The sequence below is a fragment of the Dreissena polymorpha genome, chromosome 3 (assembly GCF_020536995.1).
Source record: "Dreissena polymorpha isolate Duluth1 chromosome 3, UMN_Dpol_1.0, whole genome shotgun sequence".
Lineage (NCBI taxonomy): Eukaryota > Metazoa > Mollusca > Bivalvia > Myida > Dreissenidae > Dreissena > Dreissena polymorpha.
Genome location: NC_068357.1, coordinates 123,676,345 through 123,701,061, shown reverse-complemented (window position 1 = coordinate 123,701,061; position 24,717 = coordinate 123,676,345). Strand labels below are relative to the sequence as shown.

General features: G+C 33.9%; 1 protein-coding gene across 8 annotated transcripts in view; it reads right to left on the bottom strand.

Moving 5' to 3' along the window:
• The window catches only part of LOC127871298 (calicin-like), a 205,060-nt gene that overhangs the window by 99,657 nt on the left and 80,686 nt on the right, over positions 1-24,717 (bottom strand). For 3 of the 8 annotated variants that reach the window (XR_008045281.1, XM_052414065.1, XM_052414066.1), the window contains exon 1: positions 22,868-22,943. The exons of the other annotated variants lie outside the window; for them this stretch is intronic. Coding sequence is in view for 2 of the 3 variants with exons in the window: in XM_052414065.1 (XP_052270025.1) it covers positions 22,868-22,933 (66 nt within the window). In the remaining variant the exon portion in view is untranslated. Of the gene's footprint in view, positions 1-22,867; positions 22,944-24,717 lie in introns of those variants that run through there. 8 annotated transcript variants of the gene reach the window in all.

Sequence of the window (24,717 nt, the reverse complement as noted above, 5' to 3'; positions counted from 1 at the left end):
ATAATGACGATGAGAGTGATCAAGAATGTCATAAACACGAACGTTCGCAATTTGCAAAAGTATCAAATGAATTTCGGCATATGTTTCTATTTAAAGATTTGCTGAAATAAGCGCCCAAGCAGGACAGTTGTATTCCAACATGCGTAAATCACATGACACGGTTCGCACGCGTCGTGTAAAGCTATTTACGGTTACAAATGCTAGATGAAATAAATGAATTTCTTTCTCCTGATATGAAGCGCGCTAAAATTCGCGTGGGTGTGTTTATTTGTAAATCATTTTTTTGTAGCCGGTACAACATTGAGATCAATTAATTTACAATAAAAGTTTCATTGTGAATTTCCACAAAAGCACCGGGGTATCTTGCCAATTATTTGACATTTCATCCGAGATGGTATCATGTGTGACCAAAAAGTGTTCTTATAATATGCACATCTTGCTTGTGTGTTTTGTTCATGTGAATTTTCTAGTTAACTATGTTTATAAGTTAAAATAGAAATTGACAAAAGTGTATGTTTGTATTATTTGTTTAATTAGTAATTATCTTTTCCTTAATCTATCTTAAAAGTACGAACAAGTACTTCTTTGGTACGGACAAGTGAATTTGTGGGTCCAACTTGTCCGTGGACAAGTAGACTCCTAAAATATTTCAGAACCCCTGATTGATGTAAAAAACAGGCTTCAGTTTGGCTAGTTACACATTTGTTTGAATTTTTGCAAATTTAATTTCCTTCACAATCACAACAGACCTCACGAAGGTATTTGAATTACAATTGTTTTCTCATTCACACAGCTTAAATGCTGATAAAAAAACGGGCAAGGTCGAAAGAAAAAGTAGTCTGGTGACAATTTCTGGTAAATAATTCCTAATTTAAAGTACTCTATTTCCGAACTCGGACCAAAATGTCATGATTACGAAGGTTGTGAGAAATTATTCATTAAACAGTGACTTCTAGCGTGTCCACAAGTTTCACTTAAGTCATATAAGGAAAAGTGCACGCACACTGGCTATCATGAATTTTAAAGGACCGGAAACATTTTCGGACCGATTCGGTATATCATTCAAACAAATGTTCTAAGAAATTGTCATGAAGATTATTCTGAAATGTAATTTTAAAAGGGCCTTTTCACGTTTTGGTAAATAGACAAAATTAAAGTTTGAGATTTGCAAATTTTCGTTTTTGTTTGATAATCTGGAAAATTCTGCTGTTATAATATTTTGTGAAACTACGACGATTGCTTATATCAAAGAACTGAAAGTACTGGTTTGACGATGCTTTTGAAGAGGATGGATATATGGAGGATATTTGTTGGATTCGGTGGAATATCGATTTTCCCAGAAAAACAGCGAAAAATATCGATATTTTCACTGTTATTTTTCACTGTTTAAAACATTAAAATACCAGTTTATTTCACTGATATTTCTGTATAAATCACCGGAAAGCATAACATAAATAAGCATCCATTTAAGTTAATCTACATCACCGCAAGTGTGAAATTTTTATTGCTTGTCATTTATCCACAGGTTAATAGTTAATGGTTGTGGTGCAATCGTTTTCGTTCTTGGACACTGCACTCCCTTCAATGAGATTTATTTACCTTAATATCTCATATTTGAACTTACAATTCTTTTGGGAGTAATGGTCAAGACAACTGGATAAAACAGCAACAATATGCTAACCCATTATTTTTCGAGAATCATAATTGCGAATTCCTGTGCTAGCCCCCAATCACAGGATGTTGGGGTATAATAATAGTCAAATTTTGTTTTTCTTCTCAAAAGATTGTCGTAGATTATAAGTTGAGGAATATATCATCCAAGACTACAACTTTTAGAAAGCCATTTTTTTTCATTTATTTCTATTGATAAACAAGGTTTTGTTACAATCTATACTATACATAGATAGCTTTAACAGCACAATGTGGCCAACCTGGAACTAATTGTTTCCTAATGGTGTTGACAAACTTTTTATGAAGATCTTGAAAAAATGCATTGTGAGTATGAACAAACTATTTGCGTCTATCCGATCTAGTTGAGCCTTGTTACCGAGTTCCTACTTTTATTTATTTGAACATTGTGATGAACTGCCATGAAGATCAGGTAAAAAATGTAAGTGTTAACATAGATTTTTATGATTTTAGTTATTGATCAAATGCTTGGAAGCACATGACCCACTTTGGAACGTGACCTGTTAATCACTGAGACTAGACCTTGTGCCCTAAATGTTGAATATGCTACTTTAAAGCTTGACTGTGAAATCATTTAAAATAATGTTGTAACCAATTTACAAGTGGATCAGAGAGAGAATGTGACCACTAAAGTATTAACAGACCTTTTCTTATATTTGACCTAGTGTCCTAATTTTTGATAGAATATAAAACCCAAAATGACATAGAGGTGACTAGTTTCATAAGAATCTGGCAAAGAGGTGACACCCAAATTTAAACATTGTAAAATGATGTCTTATGTGTTCACAATAAACTTTGGATAAAATACAACAGACAAAGAGTGATAACAATACCTCACCTTGTCACATCATAACAAATGAGCAAAATAACCAAAACTATGACATCATATAATTGCTCATTTACTTTTAAATAACAATGAAATGTTACTTTTGAAACAAATACAATACCTTCCCTTTCTTACTACAGGCTGTTCTAAAACAAGATAGCCCTGTATCGCTCACCCAAAACTCCTTTAATAGTGTCAAAAACTTGTGTATGATTTGACTAAGTTGTAACCTAGCTTTAGCCTGCAAATGACCATTTTGCTAATTCAGCTTTTGATTTGATTAAGATGGACATTGTAAGCAATTTTCATGAAGATCAGGTAGATAATGTGACCTGTAGAAATAAAAAGGAAGTTTTCTATATTTTGACCTAATAACCTCGTTTTTGACAAACTACCAACTTTCAAACTGAAACTTTATTTCATCGAGATAACATTCTGTCCAATTTTCATGAAGATCTGGAAGAAAATGTAACCTCTGGAGTGTTCACTAACCTTTTCTGTGATTTGGTTTGTTGACCTAGTTTGGACCACATATGACCTACTTTAAAACTGAACCTAGAATTTACAGAAATAATATTTACCAACATAAGACAAACAAGGGCTGTTTCTAAAACATGCATGCCCCCATATGGGCTGTCAGTTGTAGTGGTAGCCATTGTGTGAATACATTTTTTGTCACTGTGACCTTGACCTTTGACATAGTGACCTGAAAATCAATAGGGATCATCTGCCATTCATGATCAATTTACCTATGAAGTTTCATGATCCTAGTCCTTATTATTCTTGAGTTATCATCAGGAAACCTTTTTACTGTTATGAGTCACTGTGACCATGACCATTGACCAAGTGACCTGAAAATCAATAAGGGTTATATACCAGTCATAATCGATGTACCTATGAAGTTAAATGGTCCTAGGCGTAAGCATTTTTGAGTTATCATCCGGATACTATTTTACTGTTTTGAGTCACTTTGACCTTGACCTTTGGCCTAGTGACCTAAACATTAATAGGGGTAATCTGCAAGTCATGATCAATGTACCTATGACGTTTCATGATCCTAGACGTAAGCATTCTTGAGATATCATCCGGAAATCATTAAACTGTTTTTACTCACTTTGACCTTGATCTTTGACCTAATGACCTGAACATCAATAGGGGTCATATGCCAGTCATGATCAATGTACCTATGTAGTTTCATGATCCTAGGCCTAAGCATTCTAGTCACCGTGACCTTTCCCTTTTATCTAGTGACCTGAAAATCAATAGGGTTCATCTGCCAGTCATGATCAATGTACCTATGAAGTTTCATGATCCTAGGCCTAAGCGTTCGTGAGTTATCATCCGGAAACCATCTGGTGGACGGACCGACTAACGGACTGACGACATGTGCTTAACAATATATGAATATTGGAATATAAACGTGGCATCCACAGAGTTAACAAGGCAAATGTTGACGGCTCACGACGACCACAAAGCGATCACAAAAGCGATCACAAAAGCTCATCATGAGCACGTTGTGTGATTACACTCAATGCGTTCAAATTTTTCTCACAGGCGTTGCCATTGACCTTTATAGTATGGATGGCTTTGTTATTATTTATTGCTATCATGTACCTGCAATATTATGTGTATATTTACAATACACAAAGCTTATGGCATAAATAGACTTATTGAGCTTATAATAATCTGATTACTAAAGCCGGGTCAATTAGGGGCTTAAAAAAATTTTATTGTCCTGATTTTATGAAGACTTGAGATATTTATGCACATAGAGTTTCAAGATATGGGATTATCCACAAATAAAAAGTATTTTGATCTGTGTTGTGCAGGCTCTTTTTCCATGACTGTCAAAGGGAAATTTCCATGTGAAAAGGATGTCAATTTTTTTCATTCAACCATTGTGTATAAAGAACGGTTCTTCATATAATTTGCCATTTTGATAGGAGATGACCAGGGTGACAGAGAAAAGGGATATGCATTTGAGATCTGGTCAGGACTCCATATAAAAGTGGTTATATTTAAAAATGTTTAATTACCACATGACCACGGACTCTAGATCTCCGTGACATGACTAAGGTTCTAAATTAATCTAGTATGAACTATATCGTTTTAAAACAATTAAAAAATAAATATCTGATGTACAAATTTAATCTACCAATGTGTACAGATACTACTTAACATATATTTGACTGTAATGAATGTTGGAACTAGTTAAAATATCCATAAGAAAAAGAGATCAGGATATGAAATATTCATTGCCTAAAGCAAAGACCCTGGAGCTATGTTTATATATCTTTAAACACACTGATTAAAGAAGTAAAACAATACATTGATACAACAGAAGTAAAATCATCCCCTCTGAACAATATGATACATAATTATGTATCATATCTTTTAATCTAGATCTGGATAGGTACAAAGGATGTTTAGGTGTGCGCGTTTCGGGAGAGATATAGGAGTTACTTATATTTTGGATGTAATTTAATTCACTGAAATTCATTACTGAAGTTACAGTATGATCTCATTTGATATAGATGTACATGATTGTATCAAGCAAATATTAAATAAGGCCATCCTTAAACATTATTTTGTTTGGCATTACCCGACCGACCCACTAAAATCGTCCCGACTGAATTATTTTTTGTTACTTTCCAAAAAAAAAAACATTTTTTTGCTCGCCGAAACTTCTTTCCGCTAAATTTTAATTTTTCCTTTCCGCTTTATATCCTTTCCGTTTATTTGCGTCATTAAATTGAATGCTCTTTTAAGGAGTGTCGGAACGAATTACCCAAATCTACCCAAATCTTCCGAAATCTACTCAAGTCTACTCAAATCTACCCCAAATCTACCCAAATCTACATAAAAATAATTATTTTACATCATGTTTGTGTGATGGGCACTATTGTTTTGTTAAATGCTTCATTCTTCTCGTGACAATATGTAATTTCCCAATAAAAATACGTAAAATCAAATATAGGTTACGAATTGATCTTCCCAATAAACCCAAAATCAACACTATTCAAAACTTATTCAAGCTACTTTTGTCATAAATTTTGAGACACATAAATATTTCTTCCTGTGGTTGCTAAAGCATTGTGTCGAACTAAGATAGAGCTTAATCAAGGTACGTAATAAAACATAGAAAAGCCAATAACAGAGTACCGAAGGCGCAGTGTCAGTATCAAAAGCGAACTTTAAAATGTAAGAACTGAAATAATCACATGACCAGTTAAATTTTTAATTAAAGGCTAACATAAAACTTGTTTATGAATTCATTGTTCATGGACTTTATCGTACAAATTCGATCTTAAACATAATGTTAATAAACGATGTTGGCCAATAAAACAACATGCCACAATCATACCGGGAATCAATACGTGACAATACACACATTAATAAAGCAAAGAACGAGCACCTTTGTTGTTACAGACAGCGATTAAGTTTCGATAAGTGGTATCATTCTTATGGTGGTATGTGAAGCATAAAATAAACTTATCACGCAAAAAGAGAGCGTGTTGTACGCACCTGTCTTTCAGGTGTATGCGTCTCCAGTTTGTATTTAAACCACTTGTTTAGGTGCGTTCTACTCAGATTTCATGCTTCAATACCAGGCATGTCTAAATTTCTTTGCTGAAATGTAAATGTGTGTAATACGATCGACAACCCTGTTTTTATTTAGCACTTTGGTGACCAATGTGGATGTATATTCAGTATTAAATTGAAATTAGTCAAATGCCAAAGGCAGGTTAAAAATACTTAATTTTTAATAACAATGCACATAGGATGAGCATGTAAATATTTATGATGAATTGTACTTTCCCATACCAGTTGAGGGATTATATATCTAATGTTTGCTTTTAATGACACACAGGTGTTCAGTAGATCTCAAGGCGCCGTGCAGGTCATTTCAATAGTGATGACATATTAACATGCACAATTGCACATGTATTATCTGTTGACGATATAACCGTTTATAAAGCTTATTATGAATGAAACATTTATTTAAAATTTGTATTTTAGAGAAGTTACTGTTTACTGATAAATACTAAATCTCTAGTCTGTTAGCGCAAAACCTGGCAAGAAGCGCAAAATACATTTCGGTAAGGACATTCGATACCGGGCACATACATTAACTCAAAATAATGTTTATTCCACTATTTCATTATTTTTTTAATCGAGTTATATTTATTTGTTTTGAAACTACTTGGCAACAAACAACACTGATCTAAGAGACGGAATTAAAGTTTTTTGTACATTTTATAGTATTATTTTCCGTCATATTTTTACACAAAGTTGTATGTTTTCAATTTCTTTTTGACCTACACTCATTCTAGTTAGTATGCTGGCTACTTAAGAGGAAACAATATAATTAAACCAGTCACAGTTAAAGATCACAGGGGAATTGCACATAAAAACCATAAGATAGCATTTAAACCTAAGCTTATACAAAGTTGTACATATAACTCTCCAGTAATGATCAGCATGATCAGTATGATGAGACGGAGTGTCGCCCACATAGCCAAGTTCTATTTTTAGGTCACAATTCCCAATCTCTTGCACGACGGTTACATTACATTCACCTCTGTGTTGGGCTCAGAACGGACTATTGTTATGAAAGCGTCTCATTCATGCCATGATCATTACAAGCGTTCATCATTGAGGTTACTGTATACTAAACAATCTCTTCCACGACGGTTACATTGCATTCACTGCATTAAAGAAAACCATCATACCATGATATCTTATATCAGTCTTAATTCATTATAATAAAATTGATATGGTTTTTGATGTTAAGAAACCAACATACATACACACGTCGAAGCAAATCCTAACGTCACTCAATAAAAATTATGTTCAATTGTTTACATTTGTGAAGTGCATGGACTGATTCCATCTGCGTAAATGGGCAATAAAATAGTTCCAAAGAATTGCATTAAAACTCACAAGTTTTTGCACGATTTATCGTACATTTAAAAGTCATATTTCTTAATTTAATGCATGCGATCTTAAATATCCAATCAAATATACATTGAATGCGTTTGTTCGGTTTTACCTATTTTATAGGCAAAATGGCAAGCTGAGCATTTCGCAGAGTTGTATGTGAGAGCAAGGAACGACAACTCTGCATGGAGATTGCACAATTCCATATAAAAAGTAAAATGTAAACACAAATATGTTATTTGTCCGGAGCTTAACTTTATGCAGCATGTGTGGGTGTTCATATACCTAGTCGATGTGGCAATAATGATACGAAGAAATGTCGCGGGCAACAACCTGGTTACAAGGTTCATCTCAGAACTCAAGTTCAATAGTAACATTAAGGAAACAAATAATGAAATGTTGTCCACAGAACGACTTAGCATGGGTTTTCAAATAGTTTAATAAAAAAAATCAGATTGATGAGATGAAGTTTTGATGAAAATGAACGAGATAACTAGGTTTGAAGTTAACTTCAGAAATCAACGTCATTTTCATTGTTACGAGTGAACAATAATCAAGTTTCTGGGTTAATGTCCTGGTCATATGAAAACCAAATGTCGCTAACATTTACCTTCTGAACATTCAAGAACCCACATTTATTTAAAGCTTCAAGGAACTTGGACAACGCATACTTCCCCATGATATCTACGCCTCTGAAACTAAATCATGCGAGGTCAAAAACAAGGTCCCTGACTTGGTCTAAACATCAACTTCGCAAATTGTTCCGGACATATTGTTGATAAACATGACCGCTAGGAGAGGGATAGTTTTCCTTACATGGGTATGGCAAATCCTGGTATGTCCTCTGTTTGTTACCATGTGACATCTTGCATTTACTTGCTATGATGAATCGTTGTGAACACTAGAGGTCACAATGGTTTATCCAATTTTCATAACACAATGTAAGAACATTTTCTCTTATGATGTCTCAACTTGGTTCGAAAAAATAAATCCGTTCAACTGAAAACATGGCCGCAGGAGAGGCTTAAGTTCAATTAACTGAACCTTAGAAGTCACAATTGTATACACCTTAAGATTTGTCCCAATAATGAATACGACAACCGATTTTGAAAATGGTTCCGTTCAAAAGCATTGCCGCTATTGGGCGGGCCAATTTTGCATGTATGGTTTAAGTGAAAGCTTCCGAACACTTATTAGGAACTTTAGTTGTTTTTTTTACCAATGATGGAGGGAGTATATTAGAGTCCCTATGTAAGTGAGTCACTTTATGCATAGTTCCGCTCACTGACCCGTCCTTAGTGATTGTTGCTATGCTTAACACGCTACATCAAAAATGGCGTACGCTGATGCTGAAGCATCTGATACGCTTGTTAATATTTCTGACAATATTTCAGTTAAATTCCTACCAAATTATGATAAACTAGCTGATAGAATTTTAAATCGAGGTCTTAATTATTACACTCAATGATACATTCATAATATAAAGAATTTTAATGAAGAAAGCCGTGTGAGTGTTGTTTTATGTTAATTGCACAATGCAGAATATTTACATTATTTCAGACTGACTGGGCACTGCTGACACATCATAGGGTTGCTAAGAACACTACAGGGATTTAAAATCATAACATTCCGCAGTTCCTACCTTACTTAGCTGTTCAAGTGTTCCACAACAATGGCATGTCCCAATAGGAGAAAAGATCAAGCCCGTTCCAATAAATCACGGTGTTGTTGCCATTACAGATTTAAATGTACTTGCCGACAATTCGCAAAATGATTCCAAAGAGACAAAGATATATACCCGAAAATATAGTTTAAGATATTGATTCGAATTAAATAAACACAAACTGCAGATTTGTATATTCCAACGGATTGGATGAGATCAACAATAATCACAGATAAACAATATTCATTATAATTAAAGCGATATTATTGGCATTTTCACTTTGGAATTTAGCTGAAAAGAATTAACAGGTCAAAATAGTTAGTTAATATGTAGTAACTTACCAGTTAATATAATCACTTTAAAATCGTCTGAGATCAACATTTATCACAGATGAGCAATTATGAACACAATAATTTGTATGATATCAACCATTATCATAATCAATTTAAAACATAATAATAAATATAACACCAATAATCATATTAAAAACAGGAATAACAAACAAAACACCACAATATAAACGATAAGAAACACAATGTTTTAAATGCAAACTCACACGTAATACTATATATAATTGTATTCAAGTCTGTATTATCACTCATAAAGAAAATAATCGCGGAACATTTGTTAGAAATATTCGAGAAAAGGGTTAACTATAATTCTTGGTGGTACCATCGTCATATAAAAGATAACTAGGCAAGGTGATTTTCAGATCTGTGCTTTGATAGACTACTGCGGTGTCTGTGCATTTGGAAATTATTTGATTAATACTTTCGTTAGCAACACTTTTCACTTTTGATTTCACGAATGGCGTGTGAAGCGTAGCAACAAGCTGTCTAGCAGCAAATACAGTACCGCTATTTGATTGGTTGAAAATACGACTGTAGGAACTATGCATTGGCAGTTGTGTCCACATGTTTTCAGAAGAGAACTGCTTTAATAATTCTAACTTAATCGAAAGTGACCGAATCAAAAGTTCTATTATGTCATCAAAGTAAAATTAAGATTAAGACGCGCAAGACACTTATTTCATGACATGTGATTCACACTTTTCTGAGTTATATGTGCTTGAACTTAACCATTTTATGGCAGAGCTGTAAGTTTGTAAAGCCCACGTATTGATTCATTTAAAAAAGCATCACCATTTTTGGTCTAATAGACGCGCTTTGAAGATACTACTGGAATATATCTGATATTCCCGAATACTTGAATAGTTTTTGAATGGGATTGTACAATTATTATCAGTATATTATTTTATCGGATACATTTTTTGAATAACTTTTAAAGAATTATTCCCTATTAAAAAGCCCAAAATACATTCTAAAACTGTAACTGCATACAAAATTTCAAACGTACATCCAACTGCATCAAACAATAATGAAGACATTGAATAAGGTAACTTAATAACACTTGTTATTTGTTAGCATTTGTGTACTATTGATTTACATTATTTTGTATATATGGTCATTAAGCTAAATGTTGTATCAATCTTACTTTAGTTTGAGTGTTTGATTTAGGGAAGTGAACACAAAGTATATGCCCTTCTACTTTCTTTAAGCTTCCGTTACAAAGTGAAAGTAGGTATACTGGATTAAGCTTGTGAACACCATGGTAATGAAAATGTGTTGTCCAATCTGCATTAAAACAAGGTCAAGATCCTTTGTTCAGATATCTGAGATGATTTCGAAAATGGTGTCTGCTCCTTAAAAAATATGGCAGCCAGTGAGTGGTGCAAGTTTCCTTGCAAGGCTTGTGAACGCTCTCAATGTCACATCTTTAGTCTAGTCTTCATGAAACTGGGCCAACACTTAAAATTTTTACGTTATGATGTATCGGCCGAGTTTTAAACTTCCTCATTTAAAGGGCTATGTGAGGTTAACTAATAGGTCACTTGTTCATATTAAAGTAAAAGCTTTTTTAATTCTTTAGAAGTCACATTTAAAGTAGATTCTTACTAAGATATATCAGCCGAGTTCGAGAACAAAATGTATCGATGTACGTTATATATATTGTAAATAAATTAATTTTTTCGAACTATTCCTTCTGTTACAACAATAATCTTCCTACGTGTCTAAGATGAGCGCAATAGGGCTGAAACCCTCGCGTGTTGAATTTTAGTTTGTGTTATTTGTTTGTTCTAGTTTTTAAATATGTTCATTTTCATCATATATAACATACTATAAGAGCTTATTTTATGTATTACATTGTTTAACAATTTATCCGTATAACAAGACGAGCTCTCTTTAGCAAAGACTATTAACGCAAAACATTTTGCAAATGTCAAATAATTAATACCCGATTAAATAAGCCAGTGTGATAATTAAAAATGATTGTAAATAGTACGTACAATTTAAATACACTAAACGACTATCATAATTTAAATATTTAAGTACGTGCATAATTCTTTTGTATATGGGTATTTTATAGCGAGTCATCATATGGTGATGTGAAGCTGATGCTCTACAGTCACACTTACTGTAGTACCGCACTTTTGTGTTTAACCAACGCCGCTGTTTAAAACCAAAGTATTCGATTTTCGTCAACATTCTTATATTATTTGTACATGCATACATCTTGATACTGCTTATTACATCCTTAATTTGACAACAATCACCATCATCTTATTGAAGCAGGGTTCGGTTTAAGAGAACTTATACTGCCTTGCTATATGAGTTAGCTTTTATAGCGACGCGGTAGAGTGTCTGCCTGATTTGAAACCGGGAGGTCCCGGGTTCGATCCCCAGTATGGTCGGGGATTTTTCTAGCTGGGTTACATTGGCGCCCAACGTAAAAAACCCACCAGGTGTGTCAGACGTGTCACACCTGTCATGGCAATAGGAAATTCGTGGAAGAATTTCAGAATTGGAGGGGGTGTATGTAGCAGGGTTCGGTATAAGGAGAACTTATACTGCCTTGCTATATGAGCTAGCTTTTATAGCGACGCGGTAGAGTGTCTGCCTGATTTGGAACCGGGAGGTCCCGGGTTCGATCCCCAGTATGGTCGGGGATTTTTCTAGCTGGGTTACATTATGTTAATATCATCATCGGTATTATTTAAATCAATTAGCTCACCATGCAGATTTTTTGTCATAACCGAATTATCGAAATTGTAATCATCGATCAATATTAATCGGACTTAATCCACAAAAAATTTACGGATATTCCTTGTAATTGCACATACGATAAATACACACATATGTTAATTATAGTGATAACATGCAACACATATAAAAAATATTACAACGATAATGGCAATAACGCTTTGAAGGTCACGATGAAGGAAATAACGTAAGATAATGTTGTTGTTGTTGATTACAAAAGGAGACGTGAGTTACAAGCAAAGAAATTCGACTTGTGATTGTGGTCATTCGTAGCACGTTATTCCAAATATCCATCAATACATCGTTAAGTTATGACTGAGGCTGAACACGATTATCAAACCTACTGACAGACAAATATACAGAGGGACGGACTGTCTGACCGATGAAGGAGATAGCAATGAACAAAACGCGTACCGGTATTTATTTGAGTCGCTTTTTTATTTGACATATGCATATGCGATTAATTAGACTTTAAATACAATTAAACCGCTCCTGTTTTTCTCGTATCCCTTTACATCAACTACGCTGCTGTCGTTCAAGACAGTTTGGGAGTAAAAAAACAAATTAATTAATTATCACAGTTCAATTCAATTCGGCAATCGGCAGAGATGTGTAATATTATCGCCATATAACTAATTATTTATCACTCTTTAATTCAGATCGGTAAATATTCGGTAGAAAGATAAAAGTGGTCAGCTTAGAAATATTTATTGACGGGTATTGTCACGTTTTTGTTTCATTTGCTTATCTCTTTATACGACTTTCTGACTGGTCGCTATTTTGGAGGCAGACGGCGATATTAAATGTGTATTCAAATTATACAACACCTGCGCATGAATGACCCAATATTATACGATAGCTCCACCCGTTCTCACGTTTCATTCGACAACGTCATGTAATGTGTAAGCGAGCTCAATGCTGATTGGCCAGCTACCACGTGCACTTCATCAACAACAAGGTCAAACAATGTCTAATCGGGTACAGACCGGGTTTCGTTCACTGTTCGAATTGCGAACACTTTCATTGAAACAAAGAGACAAATATAGAAAACCAGTCAGGATTAAAATGGCGGATGTTTTCAACGAAATTTTACTACATTTTCGCATTTTCGCAATTTAGATTTTTCTTGAGCCAATTTCTCAATAGTTTCCCAAATGACTCAAATGGCGAACGACAGCGCGAGCATTGCGAACGTGTTATTATTGGAATAAATGCTCACTATTACAGGGCTCGCTCTGTCGTTCGCCATTTGCAAAAGTATAGCGAATTTGGCTCAATAAAATATAATATGCGAATATGCTGAAATCTCGTTAAATTTCATTGAAAACATCCGCCATTTTAATCCGGAGTGTTTTTTAAACTATTTTTCTCTTTATTTCCATGAACAATTTGAAGCGCATATGGTAGCTGGCCAATCAACATTGAGTTCGCTATCGGGTAATATTGAGTCATTCATGCGCAGATAATGGAATACACAATTGATATTGTCGTCTGCCTACAATATAACGGCCGATGGCAAAAGTCGTATAAAAAAAAAGCAAATGAAAAGAAGCGTAACACTCAATAAATTATTTGTAAGCTGATCACTTTACACATTTCTACTGACTATCGATCTGAATTAAAGGATGATAATTAAATAATTAGTTATATGTCGAAGATGTTGCACCTTTCTGTTCTTGATTGAAATTTAAATGTTATAATTACTTTGTTGTTTATTACTCACAAACTATGCTATTTTAAAGTAATATGTCAACCACATAGTATATTAATTACGTATTTGCCCTGTTATTTGTTTTCATTTTCTGTAGTCAAACGATATGCACATTTTATTTCATGTGCAAAATGCGTACAATTTTTCGGACTGTCGTTTTCGGATAAAGTATTTTTCGTCGACTATATTATATTTTCGAAGTTCTTTATAGAAAAAATAGAATTACGAATACACGTGCGGTGATACGAACGGTGCAGAAAAATCTTTACCAATTTCCTTTCATGAGGCAGAAGACTTGGAAATTTATTTGACCTTTCAGTTTGGTATATGTCGGAGTTCAATGTCAGAAAAAAAAATACTAAAAAATAAAAAAAATCCCTACCTACCGACCCACCCAAATTTACCTGGGTCGGGTTATGCCAATCAAACAATTTTTTAAGGATGGCCTAATTATCAGTATTTATTCACTGTCATGATTTCAGTATCATTAAAATGATTTCAGTTTAGTCTATCATTCATATGCATCAATTTTGTAAATATCAAGTATACTACACGAAAACATTTTTGAAACAAGGGCTGTTTGTAAAACAGGCATGCCCCCATATGGGCTGTCAGTTGTAGTGGCAGCCATTGTGTGAATACGTTTTTTGGCACTGAGACCTTAACCTTTGACCTAGTGACCTGAAAATCAATTGGGGTCAACTGCGAGTCATGATCAATGTACCTACGAAGTTTCATGATCATAGGGGTAAGCATTCTTAAGTTATCATCCGGAAATCAATTTCCAAAGTTGAGTCACTGTGACCTTGACCTTTGACCTAGTGACCTGAAAATCATTAGGGGTCATCTGCGAGTCATGATCAATGTACCTATGAAGTTTCATGATCCTAGTAATAAACGTTGTTTAGTTATCATCCGGAAACCATTTTACTATTTCGGGTCACCGTGACCTTCACATTTGACCTAGTGACCTGAAATTCAATAGGAATCATCTGCGAGTCATGATCAATGTATCTATGAAGTTTGATGATCCCAGGCATAAGCGTTCTTGAGTTATAATCCGGAAACCACTTAACTATTTCGGGTCACCGTGACCTTGACCTTTGACCTTGTGACCTCAAAGGGGTCATCTGCGAGTCATGATCAATGTATCTATGAAGATTCATGATCCTAGGCATAAGCGTTCTTGAGTTATCATCAGGAAACCATTTTACTATTTCGGATTTTCGTGACCTTGACCTCTGACCTAGTGACCTGAAAATCAATAGGGTTCATCTGCAAGTCATGATCCATGAACTTATGAAGTTTCATGATCCTAGGCATAAGCGTTCTTGAGTTATTATCCGGAAACCGTTTTACTATTTCGGGTCACCGTGACCTTGACCTTTGATATAGTGACCTCAAAATCAATAGTGGTCATCTGCGAGTTATGATCAATGTACACATGAAGTTTCATGATCCTAGGAATAAGCATTCTTGAGATATCATCCGGAAACCATCTGGTGGACGGACATACGGCCATACGGACCGACATGTGCAAAACAATATACCCCCTCTTCTTCGAAGGGGGGCATAATAATACAGTAGCATGAACCAACAAGGGAGGCAACTTGTTTTGTCACAATTTGGCAGTGTATAAAAAGTGGTATTTAATTATCTCGCTAAACATGGGTCTAAATTACGTTTAACAGCTATTTTTTTGATTGGATGAAACAGTCCGAAATCATCCAATAAATAAAGTCGAGATATTTATCTTGCGGAACATGCAATGCCATGCCGCATGCAAGCTATTTATAAAGTAAATATCGTAAATCAAAAAGTTAATGTTTTTTTTCGCTGTCATAGACAGTGTTCCTGGCTGAAAACGATGCAATATTACTTTTAAATCATTCATGCATTAGTTTTTAGCAAGAAAGATGAAGAATATTAGTGTAAAACATATTTTTTTATTTAAACTTGTGTATGCTACAATTTAACGAGTAGTTACGGAAATTACCGATTGTACAGCTGTATCGACATACATCTGCAAAACGAAAGAATAGCTTGCATATTTCAAGTTTATCAGCCTTGAAATTACCTATTTATCAAATGAGAATCGAAATTATTAAAATATAAACCGGTAATGTTCCTTAACACCAAAATCTTTGGGCACAACCATCATATTTTTGGAAACCGTGACGTATTGTTTTTCGGAAACCGACGATCGGTATTTTCCATAACCATATGGAAAATTTCATCACTGACAAGTTTCATTTCTAATGTTTTTCTCAAATATTCTACCACAAAATTATTGTATACCATTTAACAAATGAATGGCAAGCAATAATTCCTTGATTTTGGGGAGGGACACTGTCAATGAATGCTTATAAAAACGCATTAAGGCTAAACTTAAGTGCATAAAATATTGAAAAATGAATCATAATTCAAGTGTAAACAAGTGTTCGTTTTATCCGATATATTCATTCATCCACATTTCTCAGACACTCAATTATATTGGAAATTATTACGAATATCTGATAAAACTTGCATTATTTATTTTTATCTTGAAACTTTCATTTCATAAATATTTTTTGATAAACGTCGTCAATTATTAATTGTATATAGATTTCTCTATAGTTTGAAAAACATTTAGGCAAATATTTCTCATGTAAGATAAAATGCAAACAATTAATAAATATTCCCTTTAAGTTTTAATCAGTATGTTGGTTTATCGGTCAAGAGCAATATCACTTTGAACATTGAATTATTTAAAAGTTATAACAAACATTAAATGTTCTCCGAACAAATGATTCATAACACATATAACAGATTGATAGGAAGATATGAACAAATCAAGGTTGCTAGGTTGCCGTCCTAGAATGGTCCTGTTAGTATGGAAGTACTTGATATATAATTTTATTAGCCTGTCCGTGTTGTTAAGACATAAAATATTTTATGAATGTCTCAAAGTGAAGAAGTATTTTGCATTTAGGCCAAAATAAAATAATGTTGTGGTTCAGGTTACGGGCCAAAAAAAAAGGGTAGGTAGGTAGGAAAAACATTTTTTTTATTTTTTATTTTTATTTTGTTGAACGGCTTTTTCCAATTCATACAAAGGCAATCTAGCTTAAAAAAACATTTTAACTGATTATAAGGATGAATGGTCAATTCATGGCTTCAATTTGGCTGTAGCTATGCATTGACTTTTTATCCATATAAAAACAAACTTCAGAAAACTTTTTATATAGAGAAAAAAACTGTAAATTTTGATGAAAAAAAAAAACGAAAATAAAAGTATATACATGTACACATTTATTAAAACTAGAACAAGCTCTATCCGACATGCTGAATTTAAAACTATCAGGTTTAAAAACAGGATATAAAACAAAAACACAAATTTTCACAAAAAAAACAACATGCACAATGCAATTAAAAACTCTGATTTGAAAAATCAAGATCAAGATAGATTCGATTTTGTTAAAAAAAATTATTATTATTTTTTTTTTTTTAGATTTCATTTTGAATAAAATGTTGTAGGGTCGCAGTAAAATAATAGGCTCGGTCGGGTAACCGTAACCACACCATTATTTTGTTTTGGCCTTAGTAAAAGAAAGGCGACATATAACCCTTAAAGGGACTGTCAACCACGACGACGAAGAAAAGAAAAGATATAAAATACCGTATTTTTTACAATTATTAGTTTAAATTGCTTAAATATCACAAATGGCATATTACATTACTTGAAAAAAAGTTGTTGAGTGTTCATATTTTCAGTATATTCGGTAATAAATTTTACTGGGTATGTCTACCAGGTAACTACCAATTAACTATAAATAACGCCAGTAGATTGATCATCATCTTCACGTGGTAAACCTAGGAATGCAAATTGTGCATGCGTAGTGAATTCTTAATATTTTATATATAAAATGAGCAATCTACCTGCGTTATTTATAGTGTGTATATCGTTATGTAACCTATTTTCGCAATGTACTTTCGATTTAACACCGCGAAATTTTATTACCGAATATACGGAAAATATGAACTTTTTTCAAGTAATGTAATATACCAGTCGTTATATTTTAATCAATATAAACTTATAATTGCAAAAAATACGGTATTTTAAACTTTTCTTATCTTTTTCGTCGTGGTTGAAAGTCCCTTTAAGTGGCTGACAAGAACTTGTGGCTGAATACAACTAAAAAGAGGCATTATGCTTCTTGAAAATAATAGTAAACATCATTATATATGAATTTTCTGATCAAAAGTGTTATTTTTAGTGAATAGGGGAAATACATTTTCAAGAATAAACAATATAATTATAAATGTTTTGGCGAAGTGCATCATAGTATTGACATAGTACCAGTTTTGGTCTAAAAATTCAGTTACATTTTTTAAATTTTATAACCCCTTGTTGCAAATAAAAAAATATCATGAAAAATAGAATTTTCATAGTAACCTATTAAAATAAAATGCTTTATTAGACCCTAGATTTTATTTTTGAAATCATTTTTCATCAATTACAAATGGTAAAAAAATATATTGTTTCATGCGTCTCATGGTACCAGTTTTTTGTCAGAAAATTAATTACATTTTTTTTAAATGCGTTACCCCTTGTTGCCAAAAAATTCATTAAAAATATAATTTTCAAAGATATCATTTAAAACAAAAAGAAAATGCCTTCTTAAACCTTAAATATTATTCCTTCAAACATTTTACATCAATTATTTATGTTTAAAAAAATCATTGGTTCATGCTAAATACTGTTTGTTATACTGTAAATAATGTAACTACACATCCAAGTAGTGAGTCCATCAAACTATTGCAACCGAAACACCTGGTGTGCAAAGGCACACGCCGAAGTCAAATGCCTTCTGACTTAGTGCATTTTACTATTTATATTTGTATGCATTTGTATGTGTTTGAAAAAATGTATAATCTTAAATGACATCTTCTGACCATGCATTTCCTAGATTTCAAAATCCAGGCCCTGGTCTGACACATTGGTAACATTAACGTTAAACTGTAACCAGGCTTCTGAATTTAATAAGCCAGGTCACAGGAAAAGGGCAGTCTAATCAGTATCCAATTAAACTATTTGTCATTGTTAGAAAACCGCTCTTAAGCAAACAGCCTTCAAGCAAATGCAGGCTGAACTGGATCTAAACTGGCCACACTCGCCTTAATGTCTCTTTTACTGGGATACAGTTCATTTAACTTTAAAGGGATGTTTTCACGTTTTGGTAAATTGACAAAAATTGAAAAAAAATGTATCGGATTCGCAAATTTTCGTTATAGTTATGTTATATTAGGAAACAGTATAACTGAACATTTACCATGGTCTAATAAAGTTATTATATGCATCTTTTAACGATTTTAAAATTATAAAGCGTTGCAACGCGAAACGATTGAATAATTTGGAGAGTTATCTTGTTATTGTTTAATTGTGTGCAACTACGAAGATTGCTTATATTAGGTATAAAAAACGTCAACCATTTATACTTGGCAGAATACTCGAGCAGGCTAATGCGTTTTTACTCCAGGACTAAGGGGGTCACTGGTTCGAGCCCTGCTGCGGACTACTTTTTTTTTAAGAATTTTAATCAGGATTTTTAACTGGAGCTTTTAAGATCCAGTGTTTACATTTATCAATATAAAGCATTTATTGACTAACTTCAAAACATGTCAAAATCTGTGGAAAGGCCCCTTTAACATAATATCTACTCATATAAATATGAGGTCGATATACATGGACTAAACGGTAAATTACATCTAATTATTTGGACTATAATGATATCAACTACTTATACAGAAAGAAGAAAGAATTAATACAAACCAGTAATTTGAGTAAAGAGTTTGTAATCAATGTTGTATTTCAGGACAGCTTGGTGATATGCAAATCCCATATGACATGTTGATATCGGGTATCATAGCCATTCAATACGTCGCAAAATGCTCGAACAAAATTTATAAAGCAAAATGTGCCATAAATTGATATCTAAAAATACCAGTATCATCAGTATGCCAGTGTTGCCTTGTCAAGCTGTCGAGATCCAGAAAGTGCTATATTCACATTGAATATATCCTTCGAATTCCATTCATTGTTGCATTACTTAATAGCAAAACAAGCCGATTTAAGCTGTAAGAAAGTTTTGACACGAGTGTTATCAAGTCTCTTATGGGAGCAGCCATTGTTGTAGAAAGTGATCCATTCACATCGAATATATCCTTCTAATTCCATTCACTGTTTTCATTAGCGGAGATTTAGTGAATAAATAATTCATATATCATAAATGACAGCTTCTTACTAGAAATGGCGCGGCAGAGGCCGACGCGTATCCCCACGCCGAATGTTTGACCTAGGTGTGCCCCAGGGTTGGTAATGGGGCCATGCATAGCTGAGATTGACCGTATTGTCATAAGAGAAGTTCATCATCAATGAGAAGTGAATTGGTGTAGAAATGAAGAAGTTATAGTAAAAGGCAATTTTGGGTGGGTGTGACATATGTGGGCAGGGCGCCCCAGGGTTGGTAATTGTGCCATGCATAGTTGAGATTGACCGTATTGTCATAAGAGAAGTTCAGTATCAATTTGAAGTGAATCGGTGTAGAAATGAAGAAATTATAGTAAAAGGCAATTTTGGGCGGGTGTGGTCTATGTGGGCGGGGCCCCAGGGTTGGTAATGGGGCCATGCATAGTTGAGATTGACCGTATTGTCATAAGAGAGGTTCAGTATCAATTTGAAGTGAATCGGTGTAGAAATGAAGACATTATAGTAAAAGGCAATTTTGGGTGGGTGTGGTCTATGTGGGCGGGGCGCCCCAGGGTTGGTAATGGGGCCATGCATAGTTGAGATTGACTGTATTGTCATAAGAGAAGTTCAATATCAATTTGAAGTGAATCGGTGTAGAAATGAAGAAATTATAGTAAAGGCAATTGTGGGTGGGTGTGGTCTTTGTGGGCGGGGCCCCAGGGTTGGTTATGGGGCCATGCATAGTTGAGATTGACCCTAATGTCATAAGAGAAGTTCAGAATCAATTTGAAGTGAATCCTTGTAGAAATGAAAAACTTATAGTCAATGGAATTTTTGGGTGGGTGTGGCCTATGTGGGCGGGCGCCCCAGGGTTGGGATTGGAACCATGCATAGTTGAGATTGACCCTAATGTCATAACAAAAGTTCAGTATCAATTTGAAGTGAATCCGTGTAGAAATGAAAAAATTATAGTAAATGGAAATTTTTGGTGGGTGTGGCCTATGTGGGCGGGGCGCCCCAGGGTTGGGAATGGGGCCATGCATGGTTGAGATTGACCCTATTGTCATAAGAGAGGTCCAGTATCAATTTGAAGTGAATCGGTGTAGAAATAAAGAAGTAAATGTAAAATAACCTAAAAAAATGAGTGATAATTATTGACGCGGCCCCACCGCAACCGCTATAACTTTTGACCCAGGGGTCAGATCAAAATTCCAAATAGTGCAGGGTCGCACATATGCTCATAGCTACCATGTGTGTAAGTTTCAAGGTTCTAGTGCTTTTAGTGTAGGAGGAGATAGTGGCCAGGGCGGACGGACAGACAGACGGACGGACGGCGGAGATAACCACAATATCCCCACCTTTTTTCAAAAAGCGTGGGGATAAAAATCGAAACAAGCCAATTTATGCAGTTAGAAAATTTTGACTCGAGACTCTCATGGGGGCGGCCATTGCTGAATGTTGAAACACGAACGACAACTCTGCTAGGAGCATGTTATCAATGGAAATCAACGAGGTCGAGGTATTTCGATTAGAAAAATCGAGTTATCTCAATCGAACTGGCTCGGTCTTTTACATTGATCGGCATTGTGAAGAATTTTTTGACGATTATCATATCTTAGACGATGCTGTTCCAGCATCGTCAACAATTCATATAAATTAACAGGCATATAAAAATATGAAAATCTATCGAGTATATCATCACGCATAAGAAAGCCCTGTGCACATTATGATTTAAACTTATTGGATGTGATACATAGAGAATACTATGTTAGTGTGAGTGTGTACTTAAATTTATCCCACGAGTGAAGAAAGGTTTACATGGCGAGGCTAGCCGAGCCTTATAAGCCTTTCTGACACGAGTGGGATAAATTTAAGTACACAACCACACTAACATAGTATTCTATGTATCCTACAATATTGTTTTATTTAATTTATTCTTAAAATAAAAGCAAAAACACATTAAATTAACTGAATCTTACATTGCGTAGTAATATTTATTGTGATCTTTCCTGTTTACGGAAATCGAAATAGTCCTTAAGAATTCCACGCAAAAGAAAAGTAACGAGACAAAATATCCCTATACGCCTCGATTCAAATTCAATCAGCGTTCCAAATGTAACACACTCAAGTAGAACACAGACGGTTGTGTTCAAACTACAATTCTTGTTTCACCACTGTAAAAAAAAACAAAAAAAACATGGTTCCCGTCATTTTGAAATTTACAAAATGTGTAGACACATACCGTGGCTATGTAAAGCATGATTCAGCATTTATTCCCGCCGATATTGTTAATTTTAGTCTTTAAAGAACTCTTCTTTTTACACACTTTATACTTACTTACATAAAAGTATTGTTCAGCTCACCGAAGTTGTATAATAACCACGTCCATGTTTATTTTCGTAATGTTTAATTTGCTTTCATGACGAGGTAAAATTCTAGACAAATTTCTTCATCACCATCCATCTTTTCCATTTTAAAGCACTGGATGTAAGCAGGCAATTCTTTGTGGATAAACATTCTTTGGTCGACTGACAAAAGAGCGACTAAATCATCAAAGAAATTACCATTTTAATTCAACATTTCCTTCGAAAAGTTAAAGAACAATTCACTGACACTTTTCTTTAATTTAATCCATCAATTGTTCAACAAAACATCGCGTCATTCAAGTACATTCGACATTTTAACTAAATCGAAAATGCAGTCTCACCAGTTTCATTCCAGTTTTATATCCAAACACTGTGTTTTTCACATTCATAATATTATAATAATCCATCGTAAACACACACACTCGTAAACACGTTAAACGACTGCGTACGGCCAATGACCTAAATGACGCAATCAGGGGTGAAAGGTAAAAAAAGTAGTCCCTATGTACATGTTCTAAAAATAACTGTGCTATAAACCGGATCTAAAAATAACAATGGAGAAAACCTTATCTTTTCTTTATTAGTCGTATTTGTTTTATAAAATCATTAAGCTGTAGGATAAATGTTATATCATGATGCACTTTCAAACAAGTTAGTCATTACATATAGAAAGATAACGGAACAGATTCTAAGACACTGCATTCACAACCCCACTGCAGTTCATTAATTGTATAGGCACAGTGTGTTTTTTCATCATTTAGGGAATGGGGCCTTGTCCCTATTGATTTGGAACAATCGTTGCATTTTGACTAACTTGGTTAATCAGTGTTGTTTTTGTTTTGCTAACAAAATCTTAAAAATTGAGAATAGATGTTTTCAATATTTTCACTAAGGTTCAACTTATAGAGCTGTGTCGGAGATGAACTAAATGTTGGGATATCAAGAAATAAATCTTTGTAAACTTTCAATTGTGAATTTTTAGGTCCAAATTGGGAAAAATATACTTTTTTCATTGGGATAGGGCCCAATGCTGAATTGTTTATTATTCACAGGCGTACATGATTTGGTTATTTCCCATGGGTGTAGAACATGATTTGGTTGTTACAAATGGGTGTAAATCTTTTAACAATAATAATCTTTCGTAAAACGCATTTCTCTATTCGTCTATTAATATTACTAAACATTTCTGCATAATTCTGAGAGAAGTATCCCAGGTAAATAAACCTGAACAAATAAAAAAATACGCCTTCTACATTTTCCAATTTTTTAAAAGTAAAAGCACTTCAATAATCTTTGATTTTTCTAGGTTTTACAATTTTATTAATAACACATAATTGCTGTTATTGTACATGTACTACATTGATCGTAAAAATGTCATCATTTCTTTACCACTAACGCAAATATTTAATAACACTTAAAATTGAATGAATGCCGACTAATCTGATTTTTAGGAAGTAGGCTGTAGTAAAACTTTCTTACTACATCTACTTTCAGTTTAACTAATATATTTATATCACTAAATTAGTAGCAATATTTCAACTCTCAGCTTTATTAACCCGCCATAGCAAAAATTATCAAATGAGGCTCTGAGAGTCTGTTTATATGCACTTAAACTCAGTAAATGAAAATATTTTTTTTGTTTAATTCCTTCTCATATCGATTTCTTTAAAAACTTACGGTTTAGTAGTTGTGTTCTATGAATCGAGCCACTTTTTAAAGATTTTATTCGCCGGTAAGCTTTTTAGCATTACTCGCCATTAGACCAATCCACAGGAGGAAAGCCCATATACAATATATATTGTCGCCATCGTACTATCGCATTGTCGCCCTTTGGATTTTAATGTGTAACCACGATGGCACTAACGGTATTCCGTAGAAAAAGCGCCCGCCAAATGCAAACAAAGGAAAGTGTAGAAAATTCTAGATCGGCAACGTGGCCGTCTGTTGATTACACACGTCTAAAAATAGACGAAACCGGGTACAACAAGTATTTAGCATAACTCACTTTATGAAAGAAAAGTTAATAATACAAAACTTCAAATTAAATTTGGTGCGACTGTCCCAAATTAATTCAACGATGCCTATTATAATGTAATTTTGCAAAAAAGTAATCGAACTAGCCTAACCGTTAACACAGAAATTTAACTTACATTAACAACCCACTACACTGGTGCAGGTTTACGTGACTTTG